This window comes from Nannospalax galili, unplaced genomic scaffold (genome assembly GCF_000622305.1).
Source record: "Nannospalax galili isolate Female #2095 unplaced genomic scaffold, S.galili_v1.0 scaffold136, whole genome shotgun sequence".
NCBI lineage: Eukaryota > Metazoa > Chordata > Mammalia > Rodentia > Spalacidae > Nannospalax > Nannospalax galili.
The window spans coordinates 8,078,379-8,106,358 of NW_008340872.1; the positions used below are offsets into that span (position 1 = coordinate 8,078,379).

General features: G+C 40.6%; 1 protein-coding gene across 6 annotated transcripts in view; it reads right to left on the bottom strand.

The window, feature by feature from the left end:
* The window catches only part of Map3k7cl (MAP3K7 C-terminal like), a 76,245-nt gene that overhangs the window by 33,530 nt on the left and 14,735 nt on the right, over positions 1-27,980 (bottom strand). For 2 of the 6 annotated variants that reach the window (XM_029564913.1, XM_008836023.3), the window contains exons 2-3: positions 24,473-24,581; positions 10,231-10,292 (exon numbers count right to left, since the gene is read on the bottom strand). In XM_029564913.1, the coding sequence (XP_029420773.1) occupies positions 10,231-10,292; positions 24,473-24,581 (171 nt within the window). The other 4 variants (XM_008836024.3, XM_029564915.1, XM_029564916.1 and 1 more) reach the window with 4 other exon arrangements.

The following is a 27,980-nucleotide window of genomic DNA, read 5'->3' on the forward strand; positions in this document are numbered from 1 at the left end:
TAGTGAAGCTTCATCATACAACAGAGTGCAATATACACAGAAGGCCACACCTGGCTAAATATTAGAGAACAAGAGACTGAAGAGTGTATGTCCCTGGATAGGACTCCTATATTAAACCTCACCCACCCACAGTTCAGGGACCATTGCAGAAGAGGGGGACAGAAAGACTTCAAGAGCCAGGGTTGGTGCATGAACACGCCACTGGGAACTTGCTTACATGAACTTGCAACAATGGTGACAGTATGCACAAGACCCATGCTGAGTCAATCAGACAAAAACCTAACATAGAACAAGGAAAATGGGCAGCAGGCCAATTGAGGGAGAGTAGATCTTTAAAGGAGTGACTCTAGATAGGCTGACTAGACTCCAGTGAATGACTTTGTACCAAAGGACATCTGGGCACAAATGCTTGACTGGATAGGACTTAACATATATAACAGAATGCATGAAATTCAGTGGGGAAGGTTAGGGGGCTGTGGATGGGGGAGGGGTCTAAACTTGACTAAGATCTATAATATGAAATGCACAAAAACTCAATAAAATATTTTTCAGGCTGAAGAGATGGCCCAGTGGTTAAGAGCACTGGCTGCTCTTGCAGAAGACCCAGGTTTGATTCCCACCACCCACATGGCAGCTAACAACCGTCTGTAATTCCAGTTCCAGGGGAATCTGATGCCCTGTTCTGAGTGCCATGGGCATTGCATGACACTGGTGAATTTATGTACATGCAGGCAATACACTCATATACATAAAGTAAAAATAATAAATAAAATATTTTTAAAACTCAATCAAATATTTAATATTAATAATAAATTATGTATCAAATATTTCTAAAGAATATTTGAAAGGACACTTTAAGTGAGCAGTTGGCCGTATTACTGAAGTCATATGAGACTAAATGGGCAGCATTTCAAGACAGCTTCAGTGTCCGCGAATGTTCTTTAGTAGATGATCCTACAACATACACATATTGTTTTCAAGATTTCACCCAATAAGTGTAATGGAAATTTTATTACAATTATTTATTGTGTGTGTGCATGTATGTATGTGTGTATGTGCACTCCAATGCCATAGTACATGTGTAGAGGTCAGAGGATAACCTGCGGGAGTCAGTTCTTTCCCTCTACCATGTGGATTCAGGGGATCAACCTCAGATTGTCAGGCTTGGCAGCAAGAGCCTTTACGCACTGGCCCAAGAGGTGCAGTTTAAAAAGAACAAGCCACAAATACTTATTGCTCAATGATCCGGGGGGTAATAAAAAATTGTCCAGGGTCATTTCAGACCCCAACTCCATAAAGCTCCATCATGTGGCTCAGCATTATTTCAGGGTCTCCTATTTTGCACGGAAATATGCAAAAAGCATCATAAATTTCTCTTTTTAAGCAAAGAAATGGGTTTTATTGCACAAACCACTGTAACCTGTAAAATTATCTGATTGGTTGCTAGAGACAAGAAAGAAGATGAATGGGAAATAATTCTGTCATGGGTATAGAGAGTTTCTGTGTTCCAAGGTTATGTTAAGGTCTCGGGATTGGATACACAACAATGTGACTATACTTAATACTACTGAATTGTGTCCTTAGACATGACGAAGGTGATACATTTTACTTTATTTTAATTTTTAACTACAATAAAAGTTCATGCAAAATGATTTTCCCATCAGCCTTTTCTGCTTCGTTAGCCCGTCTCTGAAGCGTTTTCTGTATAGTCACTACATTTGTACCCAGATTTTCTCTTTCCCAACCCTTTTGGCAGGGGATTTCAAATTTCTCACTACTTTATAATCCCAAATCATTCCTCACTAAGCACAACTGTTGCTGGGCAAATTATGTCCACTGGTCAACAGGGTCAATTGTCTTTGAAGACACTAGACATTTATCCCAATCCAAAAAATTCATTTAAAAATCTGCTTAGCTGGGCGTGGTGGCACACGCCTTTAATCCCAGCACTCAGGAGGCAGAGACAGGCAGATCTCTGTGAGTTCAAGGCCAGTCTGGTCTATATAGTGAGTTCCAGGACAGCAGGGGCTACAGGGAGACCCTGTCTCAAAAAGACCAAAAAAAAAAAAATCTGTTTAAAGGCATAGGGTTTGCATCCCAATAGAAATTCTGATGAATAAAAGTATTAAGATATTTAGGCTTTATATCTAATCCAATAAGTAGCAATTTAGAATAATAACATGTGTTCTCCTGTGTGTCCTGATACTGGCATTGCCATATTTTTTAAACAGGCTTTCATGTAATCAGGCTGGCCTTGAACTTACTATGTTGCTGAGGATGACCTTGAATTTCTGATCCTCCCACCGCCACCTCCTTAATGTTAGGGTTATAGGCATGCATAATACCATCATGCCTGGTTTATGCTGTGCTGGGGATTGAACCCAGGGCTCCATGCATGCTAGGCAAGCACTCCTCCAACTGAGCTAATCCCTAGCCCCTCTCATTACCTTATAACAAACTGTGTACATGTGTGCCATATCATTAGGGCCTCCGATGATTCTCTCCTTCTTACAGTTCCTCAAAATAAGATGTGATGTAACCAAGAGCATGTACTGAATAAGAATTCTGCCTGAGAAAATAATTCCTAAAATTCAAGCATTAAGAATATCATTTATGGTTTAAAAATAGAGCTGCCAGCTCTTGGTTGAGTGTTGTTCTGCACCTGAGGCAGGAAGATGGCCACAAAGAGACAAAAACATCTCCAGAGTGGCTCAACTCTGGGCTCCAAGTTGTTATGAAAAGTGGAAAGTGTGTGCTGGAGTATAAGTAGACTTAAAGATGATCAGCTGGGACAAAGCAAAACTGATCACCCTTCCATCAACTGCCCAGATGTAGGGAAATCTGAAGTCGAATATTATGTGATGTTGGCCAAATCTGGTGTGTGTCACGACATTGTAATAATAGTGAATTAGGCACAGCATGAAGAAAATACTAGAGTGTGCACACTGGATCACTGGCTGTTGATCCAGGTGACTCTGGTGTCATTAAAAATATGCCAGAATGTAGGCTGGAGAAATGGCTCAGAGGTTAAGAGCACTGGCTGTTCTTGTAGAAGACCTGCGTTCGAATCCCAGCACCCATATGGCAGCTAACAACCACCTATAATTCCAGTTCCAGGGGATCTGACACCTTCCTCTGTCCTCTGTGGGCATTGCACGACACGAGTGCACTTACACACATGCAGGCAATACACACATATACATAAAATTTAAAAAAAGGAAAGGAAAAGAAATATGCCAGAACAGATTGGTAAAAATAAGCCAGGAAATTTTTCCTTTAATGAAAACTTGCCAGAGCTTGTTTTAAAAAAATAAAAAATAAAAAATAAAAAAACAAAAAAAATGAAAGAATAGTGTTGGGGGGGCTACCAATAGGCTTAAGTAATAGGACATTTAAACCCAGGCATCTATGAATTACTGTGTTTGAGATCTTGTGTAACATATGCTCAAATTAAAAATGAATGTATAATTTACAAGAATGCCTGGAGCAACTAGATGGAAAACTTTTAACTTTTTAAAATAAAAGTGACACTTTCTGCCAGGTGTGGTGTCCATCAGTAATCCCTATACCTCAGATACCACTGGCATGGTCCACTTCAGGTAGAGATAACACAGGACAACCAGGAGTTTAAGGTCATCCTCAGCTATTTATTGAGTTCAATGCCAATCTGGGATACGTAAGATATTTCAAAAAACAAGGCAAATATGTTTTAAAGAACAATAAAAATAATGCTATTTCTTTCTTTCTTTCTTTTTCTTTTTTTTTTTTTTTTTTTTTTTTTTTTTTTTTTTTTTTTTTTTTTTTGGTCTTTTTGAGACAGGGTCTCTCTGTAGCCTCAGCTGTCCTGGAACTCACTATGTAGACCAGGCTGGCCTTGATCTCATGGAGATCTGCCTGCCTCTGCCTCCCGAGTGCTGGGATTAAAGGTGTGCACCACCACACCTGGCTTAAAAATAAGGCTATGTCTATCCCCAACTCTTGATTTTAACTATTTCTATTAGAGAAATTTTCATTATTAAAATCCCATACTGGATGTGGGCAATAAATATACTTCATGTTTACAATTTGTTATTCCCTCCATAATCATGCCACATTTCTCGCACTTTGAATGCACTTATCCAACACTCTTGCCAAAGGAACGAGGTTGCGTCCCAAAGAAAAAGAAAAGGAATCCAAAAATTGAGAACAATGTAAAGGTAAAGGTATTTTTAAGAGTCTAGAACAGGCTGGGAAGTATACAGCACAGTGGCAAAGCACTTGCCTAGCATCTGGGAGACCCCGGGGTTCAATTCCCACCACACACACACACACACACACACACACACACACACACGTGCGCATGCACAGATATTTAAGATCATAGAACAAAGTCTGTATGATCATATAAATTGCTTTTCAATCTTAGTCCCTGTGAAGGTACGTTATTCCAGTTCTAAGGAGGGTAAATTAAAACACCCTTTTAACCAACCTCAAGACAACCTTGAAAACATTTTCCCAAGACATAGATTGGGGATTGGATGAGGTCAGAGCCCAGGGGAGTCGCCTCCTCTTCAGCCGCTTTCCTGGGAGGATGGATCCTGCACAGGCTTTAAATTACACCACAAAGCAAGGGAGCTGCTGCTACCTCTAGTATCAGCTCAATCACCAGACAAATTTAACAAGATGAAGTAAGAGAAACCAAACCACAGGCTCCCATTCCGGGAATGCTGGCTTGAACCACACCACACCATCTCGGCCATCGGGTCACACAAGCACCTCCATAAGTGGATCCCATGCTCTGGAAAGGGCCCGTGGGAAAGCATGCAGCCAAGTGTCCCTCAGCAAGGGGCAGAGCTGGCTTAAGCGTTTCCGTTTTCTGTTTGGCTACTGCAGATACTACTGGCCTGTCCACTTCAAAGATGTAGGAATTTAATTTTCCTATCCCAGCTTCCCACACAGAAGATATATTTAGGAAGCCAAACATTCTACAGTGGTTAAGTGGAGTTTGTCTTTATTCCTTGATTCTCAGGATTACCTATTTTGGGGAGAATGGGGATTATGCACCATTTTAACATCTCTCTCTAAATTAACAAGGATAGTCTATTAAAACTAAGGAAAAACATAGTCCAGATTGGAGGAAAGAGGATCAAGAGTTCATTAAATTATGATCATTCAAATTTTCATGATTTCAGAATTTTAAGTATTTTTAAAAATATTTTAGAAACTGACACTTTTACAATACCTACACTACACACCTAGTAGGCCCTACAATTTGTACTGTGTAACTTATACATTATAGGCTCTGGAGTAAAGCATATTTTAGTACTTTCTGCTAATCATGCACTCTAAAAGGGCAAGGTAATTCAAGAATGCCTTGAAATTTTCCCACAAGTTATACCCTAATGACCACTGCCTGGGCTTCTAAAAATATTAAGGTACTGTTGTTTTTTTTTAATTTAAATAATTTATTGAGAATTTCATACATGCATATAAGGTGTTTTGATTAAATCCATGCCCACTCCCTCCCCTCCAACTCCTCCCATATCTCCCCATCACTTTTTTCTGATAACTTCATGTACTCTTTCTTCTTCTTTGATTGATTGATTGATTGATTGATTTGTTTATAGGCCTTTTGGCTACTCTAACATTCCCAACTCTAAAGAAGTAACCATAAAATAGCCAAGAAACTGGCTACATTTCTTTGGGGTCTTTTTACCCTAACTGCCTAGCCAATTCCTACCTCCTATTCTTATCATGCCATCCTCTGAAGGGGTTACCCAAATTGCCAATAGGGAATCAGTTGCAGGCTGCTCTGGCCTCTTCCATGCTGAACAGGGACACAGGGTGAGGCATTTGGAATACCCCTTCAGTGGGTCTATCTAAAAGACTCCCAGATTGCATTACTCCTATCTCTAGGGGGAAAAGAAAGTCCTTGACTAGTGAATAGAAGATGTGAAGGAGAAGTAAAGACAAGAGTAATTAGCATTATGAGTTCTAGACAGGGAACTAGGAAAAAGTCAGAACAGGGCAATTTTCAAATGTTCATGAGAGTCCATTGGAATTTCTTGACAAGGGCTTCCAAAGGCATCCCTCTATTGGGTTCTTCCTCATTTGTCTTTTGTCTTCCAAGGCTGAACTCTAGAGTGATGGATTCAAGATTTGTTTTCAGGTATTTTGATAGCTGTTGGAGTGGTTAGAATCAGTGTCAGTTCCCTCTCACAGGCTTCTAGATAGTGGGAGAAAACAAATTTATCCATCATTTTAGAACAATGGCTGGTTGTCTCCCTTAGGTACAGGTGGGCACTACAGTATTGGAGACCAAGATTTGAAGTCTTACATCTGAGCAGCACTTTCTGGTTAGGAACAAAGTCACCAATGAGAAATAATTGTCTAGTTAACTTTTTATATAGACTTAAGCCTAGTGTCTGGGAAGAGTAAACCCTTGAACTCTTAAAGAAATATACTGATGACTTTAATTAAAGTACTTTTGTAAAGTTCCACAATATCTATATGTGTTTTCTGAATGGCCACAAAAGCTAACGGCTAACTCTAAGACACTTTTTTCAACATGTGCACAAGAGAAAAAAACGACGGTAATTTCCGGCTTCCTCGGCCTTTTCTGGGTGTTCCCAGACAGGTTTTAAAGACATGGGAGCAGAATCCTGGGATGCCGGGACCTCTTCATCTTCACCATTTTCCTTCCCCAGATATCATATGACATATTGATGCAAAGTCTAAAAGGAGTTTCTGGAAAGGCTGCCCGGATAACAAGATATTATGGTACTCAAGCAAAGCTATGAAATTGTCTATTTGTGGACGTGACATCAGATTCTGGACTTATCAGACTATGTCTGAGAAAAGGCAAGTTCAGTGTGTACTACAGAGACACCTGTCACTGTCATCTCCCATCAGACGAGGGAACTTTAGAAGAGTTAAAGTTGTTGCTCAATTGTGTTAAAATAAGAAAGATCATACTGTTTTCCAAGTACCTTGGCCTGAGGAAGAGGGCATCAGACCGTCCCTAACTCAGAAATTGAAAGGGATGAAGGAATGCACCTTTGGTTTCACTTTACATATAGAAAAATAAAATATTTGTTCTTAAATATTTTGTTCAATCAAGAATTTCACCAAGGAAGACAATTTGCATTGGCTGAGCAATTATTTTTCTAAGTACTATGTTAGATCTACTTAATTCTATAGCGATGTGAGGTAGCTACTGTCAAATCCATTTTACAAGAGAAGAATGGGGTTTAGAGAGAGTAAGTAAGCTTTTAGTTAAGCCATGGTTCCTAAAACATAACAGTTATGGTCGAGCTGTAAGATAGAATTGGTCTTGTGCTGGACCATGAAAGAATTTCATCATCTTTCTGAACAGAGAAAGGCAGAGGTCAGTTGACACCTCTTTTCCAAACAGAAGGAAACTGCATTTCCATAGGGAAGAGTATTCATTTTTCATCCATCCATTCATTTGTATTCTGCTTATATAATCTAAACCAGCTCTACTCAAATACTGCCCCCAATGCCCACAGGGGATTTAGAAATCTAGTCCCAGGAAGGAATGTAGAATGAACCTGTCATTAGGTAGAGGGCCAAGGCCTACAAGTGAACATTATAAAGAGATGTTCGTTTTAATACTACTTTACCCGGAAGTCTCTTACTCAACATTTCAAATTAATAGAGACATCAAGAGAAATGTTTGTCACTGCTATTCTTGCCCAAGGCTTTATTTGGCTTCTGTGAAAATAGAAGGACCACAAATTACATGTTCAAACTTGTCCACATTCTTGGCAATGCAACAGAAAAATCTTGGGGGTCAAATTGGTGATAGAGTATCTAACAAATAGATATTTTATAGCTATGCTTTATAAATTACCAAAGAATGTGCAAAGGCTATCAGAAAGTCCCAACAAGTTTTACGAGGCTGTGCTAGAACTACACCATGGTAACCTTGACAACCAGAAACAAAACAAATCTTAACTTATCAAAGCAATTTAAACAGCCCATGTATTCCCCAAAAAGAACTAACAGAAAGAGGAGGCCAGCAAATTGATTCCAGCCAAAGTTCGGCCTCAAGTTTCTCATCTACAAAGTGGAGATAAAACAGTTAACTTCTATAATTACTGCAAGGGTCAAATGAGATCATATGGAGGGAAGCAAACCTTGCCTGCTAGGTACTCAGTATGCTGTGGTAAGAAGGACTTCGGTCCAAGGCTTTGGAGAGAAAATTGGCATCATTTATTTTTCAGCCAATGAATTTTTTAAGGCTCTCATGTAGGTAGTCAAGAGTCTGTTCATCTCCAAACAAATAGTGACAACCACAAGTCACTTCTTTGTAATTGACCTTTATTTCCTCATAGTATATTATATGTACTATGTATAATAGTATATTTTACATATAGTATATTATAGTCAAGACAACTTCACAAGAGCTGTGGCTGCATGAAAGAAGAACTCAAGTCTAACTATTAAAAAGGCCTGTCTATGTAATAGAGTGTTCCCTTTGTGCATAAAGGGATTTCGTTGCTTTTAATGTGAGACTCTGCTGTAGAGTTGCATGAATGTGTATGATTAAGCTAAGCATGGAAACTAGACTCTGCTCTTCCTTCTCAGTTCTCACTGTTTTAAGTCACAACACTGGAGAATAGAATGAAGGCTGCAGGCAACTGCTCTAGACAGAAGGTATCCTAACCAAATGTCTTGAACACTGGTAAATGTTAATGACAAACTCAATCTCATTCCTCACCCAGTAGACAAATACTTTGTGTTCTGTAAAGTCCCTGTGATGTTCAGGAAGAGGTGAAGTTATACCTAATATTGGAAGTGGGGGGATCATAACCCATGATCTGGAAACCATGCACTCACATGCCTACCTCATTAAAGATCAATGAAGAGGAAGTGTCTCACTGGGATAAAATAATTAAACAGATTTAATTTCTAACATATGTCAAATAGAATTAAAGCTGTAAAATTCTAATGGATTCAGTGATGCTTTAAAAGAAAAATGATGTGAATAATCACCAGAGGTGCTATGAATCCTCCACAGAACCACCCATGAGCTAAGGAAGATCATTGCTAGCCCAAGAACAGGAAAAAAATGGGTTGAAAGCTATAAGGCATAAGATAAAGGATAGGCATCACTAACATCAAAATCCAAAGTGCCTCAAAACCAGCTAGACATGGTTGTGCACACCTATCATCCAAGCACTGAGGAGGCTAAACAGAGGGATTGCTGCAAGTTCAAGGCTAAACTGGAATACAGAGCCCTGTATTCCCTATAAAAATAAGTACCTCCAAATCTACTACTTTCTTAGAGCTGACATGAAGCTACACGTGAAAATTCCATACCCACTTTCTGCAATGAGTCTTAGTCAAACACAAGTATGCTAACAATATTGTATAGAATTCTCTCAGGCTATGTATACAAGGTGTCTATGAAACATAAATGAAGCTTGTATTTAGAAATGGGTCCCATTATCTAAGATATCTTAAGCAAATTTTATCCAAAAATGTAAAATACTTTAAGCTCCACGCATTTCAAATAAAGGATCCTTGAGCTATAATATTGAATGCCAAGGCATGCTGGGAACTGGAGACTGAAGACTCCTAAAGGCTTTCAAAAATCAATGTTTAATGAGCCAGGCGTGGTGACATACACCTTTAATTTCACACTCTGGAGGCAAAGGCAGGCTGATTCTGGGAGATTAAGGCCAGCCTGGTCTACATAGTAAACTTTTTTTTTAAAGCAAAAAACTCAGATGTGTTCTAATGGGATATCTTTTCATAGATCATCCAGAAACTTTGTGCACCAAATATTTTCCTCATAGACTGAACCAACAATTTTCTGAAAGTCTTAACTCACACAAGCCTTGTTTCACTAAAAGTTGTCAGAGAACTGGGAAACAGACAGGTGGTAGAAAAAGAAAATGAAGACTACTTCAAAACCTTAGCAACATGACAAGTTTTCCCTGAAAAGTCTAATACTAAATCATTAACCCAAAATGGGGACAAAATTCAATGACCCAGAGCCACCCTGGCAAAGGAAAGCAGGACCAGGCACTTTCTGCTCTAGCTGGATAACAGGGCACTTTGCAGCTGCTTGCATCAGACTTTGGGGCTCTAGAAATGCAAATATTTGTGACTCAGAAGCCCTTTACCCTGTGCCTAAGTCAGTCTATCATACTTACCCACTTCCTAGCTTACTATATTTGTGATACTACAGAGGGAAAAGGAAGAGGTTAGTAGGATCCTTACCTGTAGCTGCTGATCTAACTCTGGAAAGACCAAAGGAATGGCATCTTCGGATGGTGTATCATCTAAAACATGAAAATAAAATGATTCTTCACCACACAGCCCTTTGTCTCATGAGTATCACCCAGCAGAGACTGCTGTGTACCCACAAGCTAAACCATCAGTATATTCCCCACCCAGCAGACTGCTGTGTACCCACAAGCTAAACCATCAGTATATTCCCCACCCAGCAGAGACTGCTGTGTACCCACAAGCTAAACTATCAGTATATTCCCTCCCTTATATTCATTATTTCAGTTGGGAAGAAACAGAATGAAGGCAACTCATGAAGGTACTCATTTCTGTGTACATAGAGGCACAGACACCTTAGTTAGCCTGACCAAATTTTGGAAAGGGTGTGAATGTGAGTGTGTGTGTGTGTGTGTGTGTGTGTGTGTGTGTGTGTGTATGTGTCCTCAACATCTACTCTGGTAGCTATCTAATTAAAAAGGGCTACTTAATCCTGCTACATCAGCCCAAATGAAAAATGCTTTAGTAAGTTTCTAATGGGATGGCCAGAACAGTTTCGTTGGGGTAGAAGGACATATGTGAAAAATAACCGTTTCAGCTGCACTCTGACTGTAAATGTCACTAGCTTTGATAGTTTTGACCTCTGATCTTACCACAAACCACCATTCACAAGATGATTCCCAGAACTCGCTCCAGGTTTCAGTGGGTAGCAGGCAGCAGGCCAAACAGGACATCTCTTCCCAGAGCATCAGGCAGCACTCCCAAGCCAAGGCATGATGCACTGCTCTGTTTCCAGATGAGCCTGAGCCCAGTTGCTGTGGCAACTCTGTCCTCAGTGGCCTAAGCATCCCCCTCAGCAGACATGTGAGCAGCTTGACTGGCCATAGACTGCTCTTGCCTCACCAAAAGATACAAAGATACATTCCTAGAAGCCTGTGAGGAAACGCAGGAGAAATGCTGCCTCAGATAACCAAAACACCCCAAATCTCTTCAAGAAGGCTGATGACCCATCTTTGGTGCCTATCTCTCCAGAGCCTCCACAGGGACTGTGGCCATTCATTTCCAAACCTCTCCCTCAGTAAATGCCCAAGAACAGAAACACACACACACACACACACACACACACACACACACACACACACATTTTAAAACCAAAGCCATTTCAAGTCATGATAAAAATAAGACATTTTTTAATCTGATAAAAACTACTAATGCTTTTTTAACTATAGAAAGTGATTCTCTGATACAGGTCATAGAACAAAGAAGCAAGTAGAGTCATCCTCAGTATCCATGGGAATTTATTTCCATGATCCTTCATGGATACCAAAATCTGAGGATACTCAAATCCTTTACATGAAATGAAGTATTTATATATAACTTAAGTGCATCCTCCCGTATACTTTTAGTACTCTCTAAATGACTTCATTTATAACTATTTATTTATTTATTTATTTTTATGTGTTTGAGTGTCTTACTTGCATATATGTAAGTGCCCCACACACACGCAGTACCCAATGAGGTCAGAAGAGGGCTTGGATTCCCTTGGAACTGGAGTTAAGGATACTTGTTAACTCCATGTAGGTGCTGGGAACTGAATCTGTGTCCTCTAGGAAAGCAGTCAGTGCTCTTAACTACTGAACCATCTCTCTAGTCCCAGATCTCTAGATGATTTCTAACATCTAACACAGTGTGATTACTATGGAAATTGTTGTCCTGTGCCACTTAGGGAATAACAAGAAAAAGTCTGTATGAGCTCAGTACACACATCTTTTAAAATATTTTCAACCCTTGGTTCAGTCCAGATATAGAACTCACAAATACACAGGGCCAACTCTGTCCTCTCCTGGCTCACTGAGAGCATGATCCAAAATAAAATTCAGTAAATACACAAGGGCATTCATGGCTTCTGAAGGATTACATCTCTTTGAAGGCACAGAAGATAGTCACCAGAGAGATCATTTAAACAAGGATGGTATTAACCTCTACCAGAAAACTTGAAGATCTTGTCACTTAAAGGCATCTGGTATATTTTAGTGAAGAGTACTATAACAATATTCTCACTTAAAAGTGACCTAAAATAAAAACAATACGCCACCAAAATCAAATCCATTTTGTAACTGCAGCTGTGCTGGTTAATGGATGCCCACATTTCACTGATAATGCTTAATATGAACTTCATAGATGGTTCAATGCCATGCCTTTGAGTACCCTATTCCTACTCAGACTAAGAATAGCAAATTCTAGCCAGTGGTTTTTAAATCCACTCCAACATTTGCAAAGAAACTGGATGAAACTGTTACTACCTGGTACAGTATACAGATACAAACACCCTCTTATACAATTTATGACTGAATTTTGGCCTTCGGTGCATTTAATTTTTATCAGTACAATTTCAAAAGCCTAGACATCATGATTACTTTAGCTCATTGGGTCCAAGGCCAGAACAATTTGGCACTGTAAATGGGAACATATTATGCTTTAGCATCCCAACCTAATAACCACAGATGAGTACGCACTTGGAAGAAGAAACCACTTCCGTAAAGTACAAGCATAGACAGGGCATGCTAGAATTCTAGAAGATAGTTGGGAAGGAAACTCAGTGCTTCCTGAGACTTAATCTACCCTGTCCTCTGCAAAGTCACACTCCTTCATCTGATTATTCAAAAAAAGAAAAGAGGAGTTATCTGTTTGCTTTGTTGTAATGATGTAAACAACAAATACTTGGTACGAGCCAGAATGACCAAAGCTCAAAGTCGAAATGTAGGTCTTTCTGTACAGCCACACCACGCTGATACACATATGTGACCACACAGATAATTTGCAGATAAATGAAAGTTTAAGATCAGATTTCTTGAACCAAAATACAAGTATGATGAACTGATAGGAAAATAAGCACATAATGAGTGTTTTACAGACAAGCAGAAAGTGAGACTTTTGTCTCGGAATGGATCAAGCTGGATTAAGTCAAGCAGGAAATGGCAGCGGAAAAGCAGAGACAGACGCGAGGAGCCTACCAGCTCCAAAAGCCAACCCAGCATCTTCCGCCCGGTGCTCTACCTGGCACCCTTGACTGCCAGAAACTTCAGGGCTTGTGAAGCTGCATACAGAGCCGCCCCAAGTTGGTGCAGGGAGTGTTTACTTTTAAGTAGTGGCTGCCTTCTTTGACTGGTTTTAAAAATAGGCAAATATTCTAAAAACAGAATGATGAATCACAGGATTGGGCCAAAAGGAAAGAAGGAAAATGAGTCAGGCAGACAAGTAGCACAGCTGTTCCACAAACATTTGGCGGAATCGTTGTAGAACATGTCCAGGGGAATACTGGATCAGACTCCCTGAGAGTGGTTAAGTTTGTTTTGACAATTCTGGAAGCACACAGCAGCCTGTACAGTAGTTATACCAAGAGACCCCTGGCATATTTGGGGGTTTTTTCCTAAAAGACAACAGTTACTAGATACGTTTATAATGGAATGAAATCCCAGAATAACTGCATTTTTATTAGAATTTAGCTGCCAGATACTTCCTGTCTATCATGTGCACAGCAAGGACTCACACTCTTTGCTAAACTGGCAGATCACTCGTTTTTAATACATTAAGGAAGTAATTTCAAGGCTTCCTTTTCAAAGTGATAATGTGTGCTTAACAGACTGAGCATACCTGTCTAATATGCATGAGGACCCAGGATTGATGGCCAGCACAGCCACATCAGAAAGACTAAGCAAAATGTATCCCAAGGAATTTCTTAAAGGACAAAATATAAAGAGTTGGAATGGAATTTCTTTAAATAAGCAGATGTTCACTGCCTTTTGGCAGACATGACATGACAAAGCCAATGGCCCTTAAGATAGAACTCTCTTGTTGATATCCCAACCACATCGACATACCATAGTACATTGTATGACAGGCTCATCTTAACATCTATGGAGCAGCTGTTGTGAGATGAAGAGATACCGCCCAGCCCAGGCCTCCTCCTGCCACATTACTCTGCTGTTTACCTTCTGGGCCCGTGATTCCTAACTCCTATTTCAGAACAAATTCACCCAAAATATTGGAAATCATACCTTGGATTTTACCAATGTTTTTATTTAACTTGTGATGATAATTCAGAAACAATTATTGTCAATTGCTAGTATCTCTTCATATCAGAGAGAATTTTTAATGCCAAAATTATATGAAACTTAAAAGGGTGGCTATCCTATTGGATAAATCTTGGTTTTACAGGCTAAAGCAGTCATGCTCTAAAACAACTTCAGTGCTGCATCTGTATCTGTATTTATATTGATTCTCATAAAAGTGATGAAGACTTTGTCAAAGAGTAGTGCTTCAGTAGCCTTTGTGAATTACTGTTCTAAGTAGTCTCTTGGCTGGACATTATCTTGATTGGACTTTAGTATCAATTACCACCCCTGCTGTTTTCACCACAGATATACCGGGATGTTGCTAGAAAGACTAGGTTTTCATACAGAGAACTCAGAAGAAGAGAAGTTACATTCAAAAGTCATCCCCAAGCCCATCCCACTCCCCAGAGTATACCAGGCTGTCCTGCTCTGGAACCTCTAAATAAGACTATTTTGTGGGCTGGGGAGATGGCACAGTTGGTAAAGCACTTGCCAGGGCCTGAGTTCAATGCCTAGAACCCATATTAAAAACTGGGCAATGTGGCTCATAACTGTAACCCTAGAACTTGGGAATCAATGAACTTCAGGTTCAGTGAGAGACCCTGTCTAAAATACAAAGGTTAAGAGCAACACCCAGGGTGTCTACATCTGTCTCTCACACACACTCACACACACACACACACACACACACACACGGGGGGGGGCATCCCCATACATACTTGCACACACCTACACTAGCAAGTACATACATCACATATACACAAAACAAACACAACACACCATATACATATACCCAAAAAAAATTTTTTTTTGTCTGACTGGCTTCATGTACCTATGACCTGTGTAATCCCAAAGACCCCTGGTATAGATGAGCCCAAACTTGTTTTAATGGTCTTCCATGGTGTCTTGGTTTTTATCAAGACAAGATTTTAATCAAGACCCCTTCATTTTCATCATGTGCTCTGCCCCAGGCAGTCTGCAGCTGCTTTAGCCAACAACATGACCTGAGTACTGGTGACCTGGAGGCTGTCCTGCAGGGCACCAAGGACAAGTGACACTGAGGGGACAAGTAACCGTAGACAATAGCTTTGGTGCTGAGGGTCATACAAAAACTTTGCTGGGGCCTGGAGAGATGGCTTAGCAGTTAAGAGCACTGACTGCTCTTGCGCAGGACCCAGGTTCAATTCCCATCACCTACATGGTGGCCAATAATCATCTGCAACTCCAGTTCCAGAGGATCTGATACCTTCTTCTGACATCCGCAGGCGTGACATGGGTGCACTTGCATACATGCAGGCATTACACTCATCACATAAAATGAAAATAGTAAATAAAATACTTTAAAAATATTTTATTTATTTTTTTATGTGTATGAGCGTATTGCCTGCATATACGTGAGTGCACCTGTGTTGTGCAATGTCGTGGAGGTCAGAAGAGGGCTTCGGATTCCCCTGGAACTGGAGTCAAGGACAGTTCATAGCCGTCATGTTTTCAAAATATCTTTGGTGGATACTCTCTGTCTGTGAAGGCTCCTATTGCTAAAATATAGCCAAGGACCAACTGCTTAGTACACAGGTCTGTGAATGAATTATAGGTTAGCCCCATTCTAATTGGTGGATGTGAATAATCAGTTTAATTTCTTTGAGACTCGGTTTTCTCTCTGAAAACGGGCAGAATAACTTGTTTCAGAAATCTGCTATGGATGAAGGAATACCTACTTCAGTTGCTGAGCCTAAAGCTTCACATCTAGGAAATAATCTATAATAGTAATGAATTCTCAATATAATAGAGTTTCCTTTCCGTTCCTTCTCATTATAAACCCAACCAGCAGTAACACATGGAGACGAGGCAGCTGTGTGTGCGTGTATGTGTGTGTGTGTATGTGTGTGTGTGTGCCTGTGTGTACATATGTGTATATATTTAGTGGTTGAGGGTTTTCTTCCTCATACAAATAGTGTTCCTCATCTAAAACAAAGAGAACACATGTAGGTCAAAGTCCCTGACTCTGCCTAGTTATTTCTCCCCTGACAGTTAAAGGAGATTTCCTGGGTGCATTCAGAACCTCAGGTGTTAAGGATTTACATTCTTCATTTAAATCTGAATTGAAGAAGGATTTATTCTTTATTTCCCTGTCAAAGAAACATTTCCTTCATGAAATATTATTGGGAAAAACTGAAGTTATATATGAAAGGTCATTTAGAAAAAAATTGACAGAACGTGGCCCATGTATATCTCCAATGCATAATTTTTTTTTTAATTTCTAGATACCTCTGTTCTTGTTAGAGTATTAAGTTTTTTGTTTGGTTGGTTGGTTTTGGTTTTGGTTTTGGTTTTTTGGCCTTTTTGAAACAGGGCCCCCCTGTAGCCCCAGCTGGCCTGGAACTCACTATGTAGACCAAGCTGGCCTTGAACTCACTGAGATCTGCCTGCCTCTGCCTCCCAAGTGCTGGGACTACGGGTGTGCACCACCATGCCCAGCAGAGCATTATGATTTTAAGCTACATAAAAACTTAAAAATTTTTGCTTCCTGCTTATTGAACATTATATGTGGATTCTATAATGTGCATTGGATTTTCAGAGCCATAGAATTCAAAATGAATCTATCAAGGTGGGTAATGGTATGAATATTGGTATGGATAAAGAGAGAGATTTGGTAGGACACTCAGCACATGCTCAGTTATCGTTACAAAACCCTGTTACCTTAACCACTGCCAAAATTTAGGTAGGCAAGTGTGCTGGATAGCTTTAGTGTCAACTTGATACACCTGGGTTGAGGGAGCCTCAGTTGGGGAATTTCCTCTATTGGACTGGCCTGTGGCCATGTTTGAGGGGCATCTTCTTGATGAGTGATGTGGTGATGTGGGAGGGCCCAGCCCACTGTGGGTGGTGCCACCCCTGGCCTGAGGGTGCTGTTTTTCATAAGAAAGCAGGCTGAGCAGGGGTCAGGGGAGCAAGCCAGTAAGCAGTGTTCCTCCATGGCTTGTGCTCCAGCTCCTGCCTCCAGGCTCCTGCCCTGAGTTCCTACCTTGGGCTCCCGAATGAACTGCGACCTGGGATATGTAAGCTAAATAAATCCTTTCCTCCCCAAATTGGTAGTGATCAGAGTATTTTGTCACAGCAATGAAGAACAAACAAGGACAGCAAGCTCACACATACATGAACTAATGGTATTGCTCTACAAACAAGGGCTTGACTCAGTTAAAAGGCAAAGTTCACATTTCTCTAGATGTTCTCATCTGTTCCCTATTATTGCAGCTATCGTTTTATGGATTCTATGAGTTTATTCTCTTTTTTTCTCAGCATGTTTTGGCTTACTCAGCTGATAGCATACTCATTTTTCAAAGGAATCTGCTTTAAGCAGAACATGTTAGACCCACAGTTGGTTCGCTACATGAACAAGTTTCACACCTGTATGTTCAACCAATGTAGATTTAAAATACTGAAGAAAAATTATTATGAACATGCATTGACTGTTTTTATCTTGGTTCCCTAAACAATAAAAGATGACAAGTATTCCTGCAACCCTTCTGCTGTCTTGGGTCAAGTCATCCAGAGGTGACTGAAAGTACACAGGAGGATGTGCATAGCTTCTATGCAAGCACAGAGCCATTTATATAAGAGGCTTGAGCATCTTCAGAATTTGGGTGTGAGGGGTCCTGGAATCAATGAATCAGAAGCCTACAGGCGACTGAATTTATGGCTCAATACCCCACCAAATAAGTTTTCATTTCTCCTTTTCCTTTTCTTTCTCCCAACAGCAGAGCCTTCTCTCATCCTCTCCCATGACTACTGGGAAGCTATTTTCTGCCAGGAATATACACACCTTTTTTTTTTTTTTTTTTTCCTTAGTAGTGTGCTCCTTTGTAACATGAGCTCACCTGGAACTCTCTATGTGACTGGGCTGGCCTTGAAGTTGTGGCGATCCTCCTGCTTCTGTCTCCTGGGTCCTGGGACTGTACCTGTACCCCATGGCCAGCTCATGCTTTCCTCGCATTGCAGGAGCCCTACCTCTGATTGGGTAATGATGTAAAAACACTCCCAGGCCTGGCTCTCAAGCCCTCCTATTTATTAATTGCTTGATTAAAGGCAGATTCCTTAAGATCCCTTGGCCAACATTTGTGCATTACATGTTCCTGTGAGGTTGTTGCTGGTATTAAACTGAGGTGGTATACAAGCACAAATGGCTACGCAACTTGATAAACATTCACTTCCTTTATAACCTTTCTTTGAAGACTTAAGGAACAGATTCCAATCAAATATCATACATAAATAATATCATACATAATAATAAATATCATACATAAATAATAAAATCTCATTGCATCTCAAAGAATCTTCATTGATAATAATGAACTTCAACTGGCTGTAGATATTGTGTTATTGATTTCATAAATAAAAGTTTTTCAAAATGGCTCTCTTGGCCCCTGTTTGTTTTCTGAGTTTGTGTAGTATCTAAAATTCTAGTAGGAACCTTATCTTTTGACTTTCTATTGAATGGATAGGTAAAACAAGCAACAGGGTATACTAGAGATTAAAAAATGAGCATCAATATTCATTTAAAGTTAGATGTAAATAAGACTTTCTAGAGAAAAGAATTAAGAATCTGGAGAGGGGGCCAGGTGTGGTGGTGCACCCCTTTAATCATAGCACTAGGGAAGCAGAGGCAGGTGGATCCCTGTGAGATATAGGCCAGCCCAGCCTGATCTACATAATGAGTTCCAGGGCATCTGGGGCTACAGGGAGGCCCAGTCTCAATCATCATCATCATCATCATCATCATCATCATCATCATCATCATCTGGAGAGGAGAAAGTATGAAAAACATTTGGGCCCCTGAGGAGGGAAGACAGATAATACTAAAAGTAGGAAAAGCTGATGGAAGGGACAGTGACACAAGATATACACTTGCATCACAATTTCCCTGAGAGCCACAGAAAAGGTCATTGGCACATGCCCAGAGTGTTAGAGTGGATACAGTGGTGGCTTTCTCAGCCACTCCACAGAATCCACACTGCTACACAAAACACTTTAATTTTTTTAAATATTTAAAATTTTATTTTATTTTATGGCTTCTATGCCTGCACATGTGTAAGTGCACCCAAATCATGCAATGCCTGCAGAGGTCAGAAGAAGAAATCTGATCCCCTGAAATTGGAGTTATGGACGGATGCTAACCACCATGTGGGTACTGGGGACTGAACTTGGTTCCTCTACAAGAACAGTCAGTGCTCTTAACCACTGAGCAATCTCTCCAGCCCCAAAACACTTGAATTTTACCAGAAAAATGTAATATTTTAAAAAAGACTCTGATAGAGTTCACCTTGAAATTTTTAAACTAAATGCTATATGATCAATTTGTGCCCTGATATGAAAAAATTCTAAAAACTTGATTTTTTTAAAATAAAATATTAACAAGGCTAGGTTGATGCTGTACCTTTGAATCTTTCTTAATGAAAACAGAGAGAGAGAGAGAGAGAGAGAGAGAGAGAGAGAGAGAGAGAGAAGGTTGGGGCACATACCGCTTACTAGTTCACATTTGCCTCAGTACTCTAGGATCAATGACCATAATTACAGGGACAAATTGAACATTTATATTGTGTCAAGCACCTTGCTCAATGCTTCACCTATAAGGTGGCATTTCATTCTTACCACCATACACATCTCTGGAAAGCTGAATTCCAACAAGATTGGATAGCTAGCTTATCCTATTATCCTAGATCTCACGAATAATGATGAAGGTGAACCCAGAACTCACCCTTCTCTAAGTCCAAAACCCTTAAGTTCTACACTAAATTGTCTCAGGAATATATGCCAAAAAATTCCTAAAATTAGTGGAAGGGACAAGTACTAACTAGACTAAACTCATAAAAAAAAAAAATGAGTGTATTGAGGGCTGGAGAGATGGATGGCTCACCGGTTAAGAGCACTGACTGCTCTTGCAGAGGACCCAGGTTCGGTTCCCAGAACCCACATGGAGGCTAACAATTGTCCTTAACTCCAGTTCCAGGGGATCCAACACCCTCTTTTGACCTACATGGGCATTGTACCCACCTACATGCAGGTATTACACTCATACACATAAAATTAAAAAATAATAAATAGCCAGGCATAGTGGCACACACCTTTAGTCCCAACACTCAGGAGGCAGAGGCAGATGGATCTCTGTGAGTTCAAGGCCAGCCTGGTCTATATAGCAAGTTCCAGGCCATCTGGGGCTACAGGGAGACCCTGTCTCAAAAAGACTGAAAAAAAAAGGAAAGAAAAAAAGAAGAAAGAAAAAGAATGTATGAAGGATGGAGGGATGGCTCACTAGTTAAGAGCATTTGCTGCAAAATCATGAGGACTAGAGTTCAGATCCCAATCCCCACCTACATAACAAGCTGGGCCTTCTGTAACTTCGGCTCTAAAGGATATAACACCCACCTCTAGTCTTCAAGTGTGCACACACACGCACAAATAAATAAATCTTTTTTAAAAAGTAAATGGAAGCTGGCCATGGTGGCACATTCCTTTAATCCCAGTACTTGGAAGGTAGAGGCAAGCAGATCTCCACGAGTTCAAGGCCAGCCTGTTCTACATAGCAAGTTTTAGGCCAACTGGAGCTACAAGGAGACCCTGTCTCAAATAAACCAAGTTAAAGAAAGAGAGACAGAAAGAAATGAGTAGATATGATCATGATACATTATATACATTTCTGAAACTGTCAAAGAATAGATGATATTCAATAAGAGAAATGAACATATCAGTGTTCACAAGCGCCCTCTTCCTCTTAGACTGCATATTCATCAGCATACATCCAATAGTGTGGGATTACTTCTCAAAGTCCACTTTCCCCTCTCCTGCTTTCTATAAAAGTAAAGGATATTTTCCTTTGTTTTCCTCCTAAACATGTGGTCCACAGACCACATGCACTGGAATTCAAAAGGCACGCACAGCCTGCATGATGGCAGGTGTTGGTGTGTCTGTGTGGCCCTCCACATGCTCCTTTTTCAAGAATTCAGAGGGAGTGTCCCCAAATATCTGCTACACATTTTTTATACACTAACAACTTAATGTGCATGGAAAAATTCAGAGTCCTGGGCTCTGACTAATTCTTGAAATGTTGCATTTCTGAAATGTATAAACACATAACAGAGTTTTCTTTTTCCTCATAGAGAAAGGGGCCTCTAAAATCAGACTATGTAGGAGTAGGACCTTGGAACAAGGGGTCTTTTTTCTTACATTTTAATTTATTCTTTAAATTTTTCATACATTTGTACACTGAATTTTGATCATATCTATCCACCACCACCTCCCTCCAACTCTCCCTAGTGTCCCTAACACATCTTCCTCCCAACATCATGTCCTTCTCTTTTTTGTGAACATGTGTTTTTGATGAATGTTTCCCACTGATTATTTTGATCAGATAGGGTTGAGAAACACTGTGAACTGCCTTAGGTTCTCTAGGTACATGCCCTTTCTAGAGAAAATGAGACACATTGATTATAAGATTAAAATATTTAATCTTGATAGATTCTTTCTAAGTCTTCCTAAGCATCTTTTTGTAGAAATATAGTATAAGAATCAGTTAAAATAATTTGTAACCTTTTAAAGAGATCTATTAAGAAATGTGAATTTCAAAAATGGGCATCCTAAAAACATTTGAAAGAGAAGAAAGATTTAAATGCATTGATAAAAATATTCAACAACTTTCCGTCAGAATTAAGAGAGTTCAAAGATAGTGTTAAATGAATTACAAGTTATACATCTTCAAGGAAGAATTTATTCATGCATCTCAAAGATCAAGATGCAACTCTCTACAGTTCTTGTCTATACATTTATTTATCTGGTTCAACTCATGTAATAGTATTACTTGGGTAAAGCAAGCTTTATATACTGAAATTTTCTTTGTAAACCTGATGATACAATGGGACATGGTCTACTCCTATAGAACATGAGACAAAGAAAGGAAATTAGACATCTTTCTTCCTGGAGTGTGAATTTGCATGTGTGTCTTGAGAGCTACTGACTTGCATACAGACTGTTCCTTGGAATCTTGGAGCTGTGAAGTGAGTGGCAAACTGGAGGGATTTCCTTATTTCCTTTAGAGAAGTAACAAGAAATAATGAAGAGTCCTTGGATTGCTAAGTCTAAGGACCTGAGTTTGGATCATTTCTCCACTGTTTAACAGTGTGGTCCCTAAGTCTCACTCTTTCTCTCTGTAAATAGGGAATGTTTGTGCCTATGTTATGTGGTGTTTTTTAAATATCATTATTTTTATTTTATGTGATGAGTATATTGCCTCGATGTGTGTAGGTGTACCTGTGCCATGCAATACCTGTGGAGGTCAAAAGAGGGCATCAGATTCCCTGGAACTGGAGTTACAATTATTATCTGCCATGTGGGTACTGGGAATTGAACCCAGGTTCTCTGTGAGAGCAGTCAGTGCTCTTAACCACCAAGCCATCTCTCCAGCTCCTGTTGTGTGGTTGTTTCAATGATCAGAAATAACATAGGTGAATTTCTAATGCAAAGAGAATCACTCGATGGTAGCTGATGTTTCTATGTTGGAGCGACTCTTCCTACTGGGAGGGTTTCTTCTCACCATCGTCTAATAGAAACAATTCTATTAGATCATAGATAGAATCAGATCACGAAAGAAGTGTCAGAAGAATATACAATGAAGAGCCAAGGTTTCTCTTCTCCTCTAGTGCAGCCGCCATTGATGGTCACAGTCCGGGAAACTCCAGGCATATTGGCTGTGTCACATTGGAATTCACAGAGCCAACTTCCTTCCTTCATATTACTTTGGAATGATTCTGCCCCTTTTCTTTTTTTTTCTTTTTTGGGCTTTTTGAGACAGGGTTTCCCTGTAGCTCCAGCTGCCTGGAACTCACCCTGTAGACCAGGCTGGCCTTGAACTCACAGTGGATCCGCCTGCCTCTGCCTCCCTAGTGCTGGGATTAAAGGCTTGTACCAGCCCAGCTGATTCTGCCCCTTTTCTAACATCAGTTTTTATCATGTGTACGTGCATATGTGTGCACAGGCATGTGAGGCCAGAAGACAACCTAAGATGCTGTCCTTCAGGTGCTATCTACCTTGTTTTTTGAGACAGGGTCTCTCACTGGCCTGGAACTCATCAAGACTAGGCTGGCTTGAAAACAGTCCAAGGGAGCCTCCTGTCTCTGCCTCCCCAGTGCTGGGCTTACAAGCCCAGCTTTTTTACATGGATTCTAGGGAACAGAATGCAGATCCTCAGGTTTGTATAGTAAGCACTTTACTGGCTGAGCTATCACCCCAATCCCAATCTTCAAACATTAATTTTCAAAATATCATTCCTACATGGGTATTATGGATGGAGAGAGAGAAACAGAGAGAAAATGAGAGAGTGAGTCCTCAAAAGACATGAGGTTTTAAAAGGTAATGGCTTGAGTATGTGGTTTTAATAGATGACATTAAACTAGGAGCGGCTAATGTCAGTGAGGATAAACCAGGCATTCTTTTCCCAGCCATTGTGACCTCCCTCCACATAAGACCCTTTGTACAAAAATGGTGTAATTGAGTCTCTGTGTTAAGAGGTCGCCAAGGAGACCCACAATGAAAGGCTCTAAGTATGGTAGCCTCACTCAGGCCTTACTATTTAGAGAGGCCGTGCCTCACCTGCTTCCTTCACCAGTCCTCCTGGTCTGTCTCTTTAGCCGGAAGTGTGGGAACACCCATGAGAAACCAGCGTCTCACACTGAGGCTTCAACACGTGACTGAAATCGGGCAGTGATATTTTTATATTACCTAACCAACTGCCAGCTCTTAATAAACATTTCCTCATGCTGTTTTAACAATGACACAGTTTGCTATCCTTAGAAATTGTTAAAGCTCTATGAATCTTATCCTAAAAGAAAACTAAAATGGGAAATGGGAGAAAAAGAAAAAGGAGAAATGAGCTAAAACAACCAAATCGAAATGGGGGAAGGCATGGCTACAGGCATTTCCGGAAGTCACAGTCTGACCATTTGTGAGGAAGTATCACATGCATTCTCATCAGATCACGCAAACATGCCTTGTTAACAGTCTGCAAGGAATCATAAAGTACAGTAAAATTTTGGAGGTGAGGGAGGCAGTCCTGCCCTCTCAGCAGAGCGTACCTGAGGCGTCATTGAGGCTAAAGGCAATGCGTACTGGCTTATCTGCAGGTACCCTGGCTGTGCTGATCATGTGGGCACCTGAGGCCCGGCCTTCTCCTGGGTCTTCCAGCTGTAAGGGCAAGAGACAGCCATTGTTATTTTACCCAGCATTGCACTTAAGACACTCAAGGGACCACCAGAAATCAGAAGGGAAAGTTAGCAAGCTTCCTTTTTTCTGGCTTCTACAAAAATTACTTTGGCAATATTCACCCATAATGAATGAAATATGATATTTTTGGGTTTTGGTTTTTGGTTTGACAGGGTCTCCCTATACCCCCAGCTGACTGGAACTCCATAAGCAGTCCAGGCTAGCATCTGCTAGGATTAAAGCATGCACCATCACACCTGGCAAATATGATTTTTTAAAAAATCCCTACTTCAGCCAGGCGTGGTGGCACATGCCTTTAATCCCAGCACTTGTGAGGCAGAGGTAGGTAGGTCTCTGTGAGTTCAAGGCCAGTCTGATCTATATAGTGAGTTCCAGGCCAGCTGGGGCTACAAGGAGACCCTGCCCCCCTACCAAACAAAACAAAACAAAAACCCCTACTGCATAGCTTCAATATCTCTTTGAGGGTCACATAAAGTGACCTTATTTTTAACTGAAACCATAAGGAAAATTCAGACTTCAAAGAGTATGAAATGGCTTCAGATTAAGCTACTTTTTCATGCATAAAAGCCTAAATTAGGGGATAGGGAGATAGTTCCATTGGCTAAGTGCTTGCCGCAAGTATGAGGATCTGAGTTTGACCCCAGCACTCATAGAAAACACAGGGGGTGTGGTGGTACACACTTGCAATTCCAGCACTGGGGAAATAGAGATAAGTAAACCCCCTGGGGCTCCCTGACTACTCAGCCTAGCCCGATTGGCAACGAGCCCCAGGTCCCACTGAGAGATCCTGTCTAAACAAACAAGGCAAAGGGCTCCTTAGGAGTGACCCCCAAGGTTGACTTCTGGCCTCCACGTGCAGAAGCACACCCCCCCCACACACACACATATACATACACTCTAAATTAAACTCAAATTTTCATTATTTAAGTAGTATAGAATAATGCAGTGGAATCATTTAAAATAAGGCAAAAACCATTTCAAAACATCTTACAGTGTATCATGAATATCACATGCTTTAACTATCTGATGGCCTGAAAATCTATCAAACATTTCTACCTAAGCTTTCACCTCTTAACACCATGATACAACCAAAAAAGAAAACTTGGACATGGTGGCTCACACTGAATCCTAGCATCTGGGAGGTAGGGGCAGGAGGATTAGAAGTTCAAGGTCATCTTCATTATATACATAGTGAGTTAGAGGCCAGCTTGGAATTCATGGGACCCTATGTCCAAAAAAAGGCAAAACTTAAAGTATGGGTGTTTTGTTCTACCTATTAAATTATCGTTTACTTAATGAATGTAGATTCAGTGAGTAGAAAGCATCCTGTACATAAGAGGGAAAGAGAAAAACGTGTGACTATTCCTGTTTCTTAAAAGAATTTAACCCATATATATTTTGATCATGATATTTGATAATTTGATATTCAGTAGGACTAGGAAAATTATTTTAAAAACACATGATATGATTATTATTCAAATACATAGCTTTAACATTTCTATTTTTGGTCATGCCTCTCCTAAACTCTTTCCCCTCCATATCATCTAGGCAGGAAACCAAGAAACCTGAATGATCTTTTAAGGAAAATGTCTCCAAAAATGCCAAAATATAAAAAACGTCTTTAGCCATCCTTGGCAGGATTCTGGGAACCGCTTCAGCAGGGCATTTTCTCATGGTCAGGCTTTTGACTCTTTCCCATAGCTTGTCTATATTTAAAAATAGTATCCAGAGCATGGACTTTTGTTTTTACAATTATGTATACAGCCAAATTCACCGTATAACATGTGCAAGCGTATTCACTATTTTGAATCATCTTACTGAATAGGAAAAATAAAGCTTGTATTAAACATCTAGTAAAGCTTGGAAGGAAAAATACAGCAACTGTTTACAACCCAGTTAGACTCCTGCTGAGCCCATTCATTCACCACTACAAATAGCTGGGAGCACTAAGCATTCTACACATCATGCCACGTAATTCTAAGTTTCCAACCGACAGCCTGAAGCAGTTACGGCACAGGGTAATATAAAATGGTATTACTTGACATAAGACTTCCTGCACTTTTTAAAAATCCTGATACAGTTCTATGTGGTTTTGCTGAGAATTAAGAGTTCTCTGAGCTTCCTGAACCTGAAGAAATAGCACAGATTGTCTCAAATTAAGCAAAACAAACAAAATCTCCCAAAGTTGTAGCAGAAAGGAAAAGTCTTACTGGTCGGCATCTTACAACCTGCTCATGACCTCTAAGGATGGAAACTCAGTACTCTTTAGGTAAACCCTTCCATACTTCCCTGCATCAAGAAATAAAGCACAAAAAGTAGAAATTGCCTCTGGAGTTTTCTAAACAGTTTTCTGCTCTGGTTTCCAGCTAAAGAAATGGAATTGATAAAACACAGCTAAGGACAGCACAAGAGAAAACATATGTCTGCCTCCCAAGGATGATGTCCAGGTTGGGAGGATTCTGAGTTCTACACACATCCACTCCAAGACCCCTTACTCAAGCAACTTGCCTTTCATCACACCTCCTGGGAAACAAGCTGCTGGTTGCTTCTCCCGGCCAGCCGCTGTAACAGAGCTTTAGTTAAGTTGCCGGTGCTCTGAGCGGTTAGTTGAGTTTTCACACCTGTTGCCTTACCTCACTTAGTTGAGAGTCTGCACTTGTGTAATCCAGGGCCAGCCACTGCCTTGGCCAGTCGTTGCGTTTGTGGAGTCAAGACTCAGAGAGAGACCAGTCTGCACCTGCTGCATAGCAGCCAGTAAAGCTCTGAGGGGCAGAGACAGCTGTCCGCACTACAAGCTACTACCTGCTCTGCCCCAGACCCCAGCGTCCGATCCCACGGGACCTCCCTGTTCCGCTTCCCCCCACAGCCCCTCTCTCCTTTCCGTGCTACTCCAACGGCCAGGATGTTGTCATGTTTCTAGAAAAAGCAGGAGCAAAAGAAAAGCCCTCCTCCTGTCAGAAGCATTGATAAACAGCAAGTTGCAGAGAGTCCAAATGTTTTAATTCATTAGTCCTGGCAAACCTAAAATACAAACGGACTTGCTTCACAACACAGGAATGTCTTTAGGGTGACCCAATCCGCGTCTGTGTCTATTCCAGCAAACTGGCAAAGATAGTATGACTCTAGTCAGCAAAAATGTCAGCCGCTGCAATCAGCTCAGCCAGACCCAGCCAACTTGGACCAGCCACCAGCCGACTCAGATCACAGCAGTGATGATCTTGTTAAGAAGGTGAGGTCTGAGGTTGAGTCGGGCCTTGGGCTTGATGACTTGATCCATTCTACAAATGCAGCATCGGCAAAAGGAGCCAAAAGTGAACAGGAACCACTGGAATTCTTCAGCCTTCTCTTTACAACTGTAAA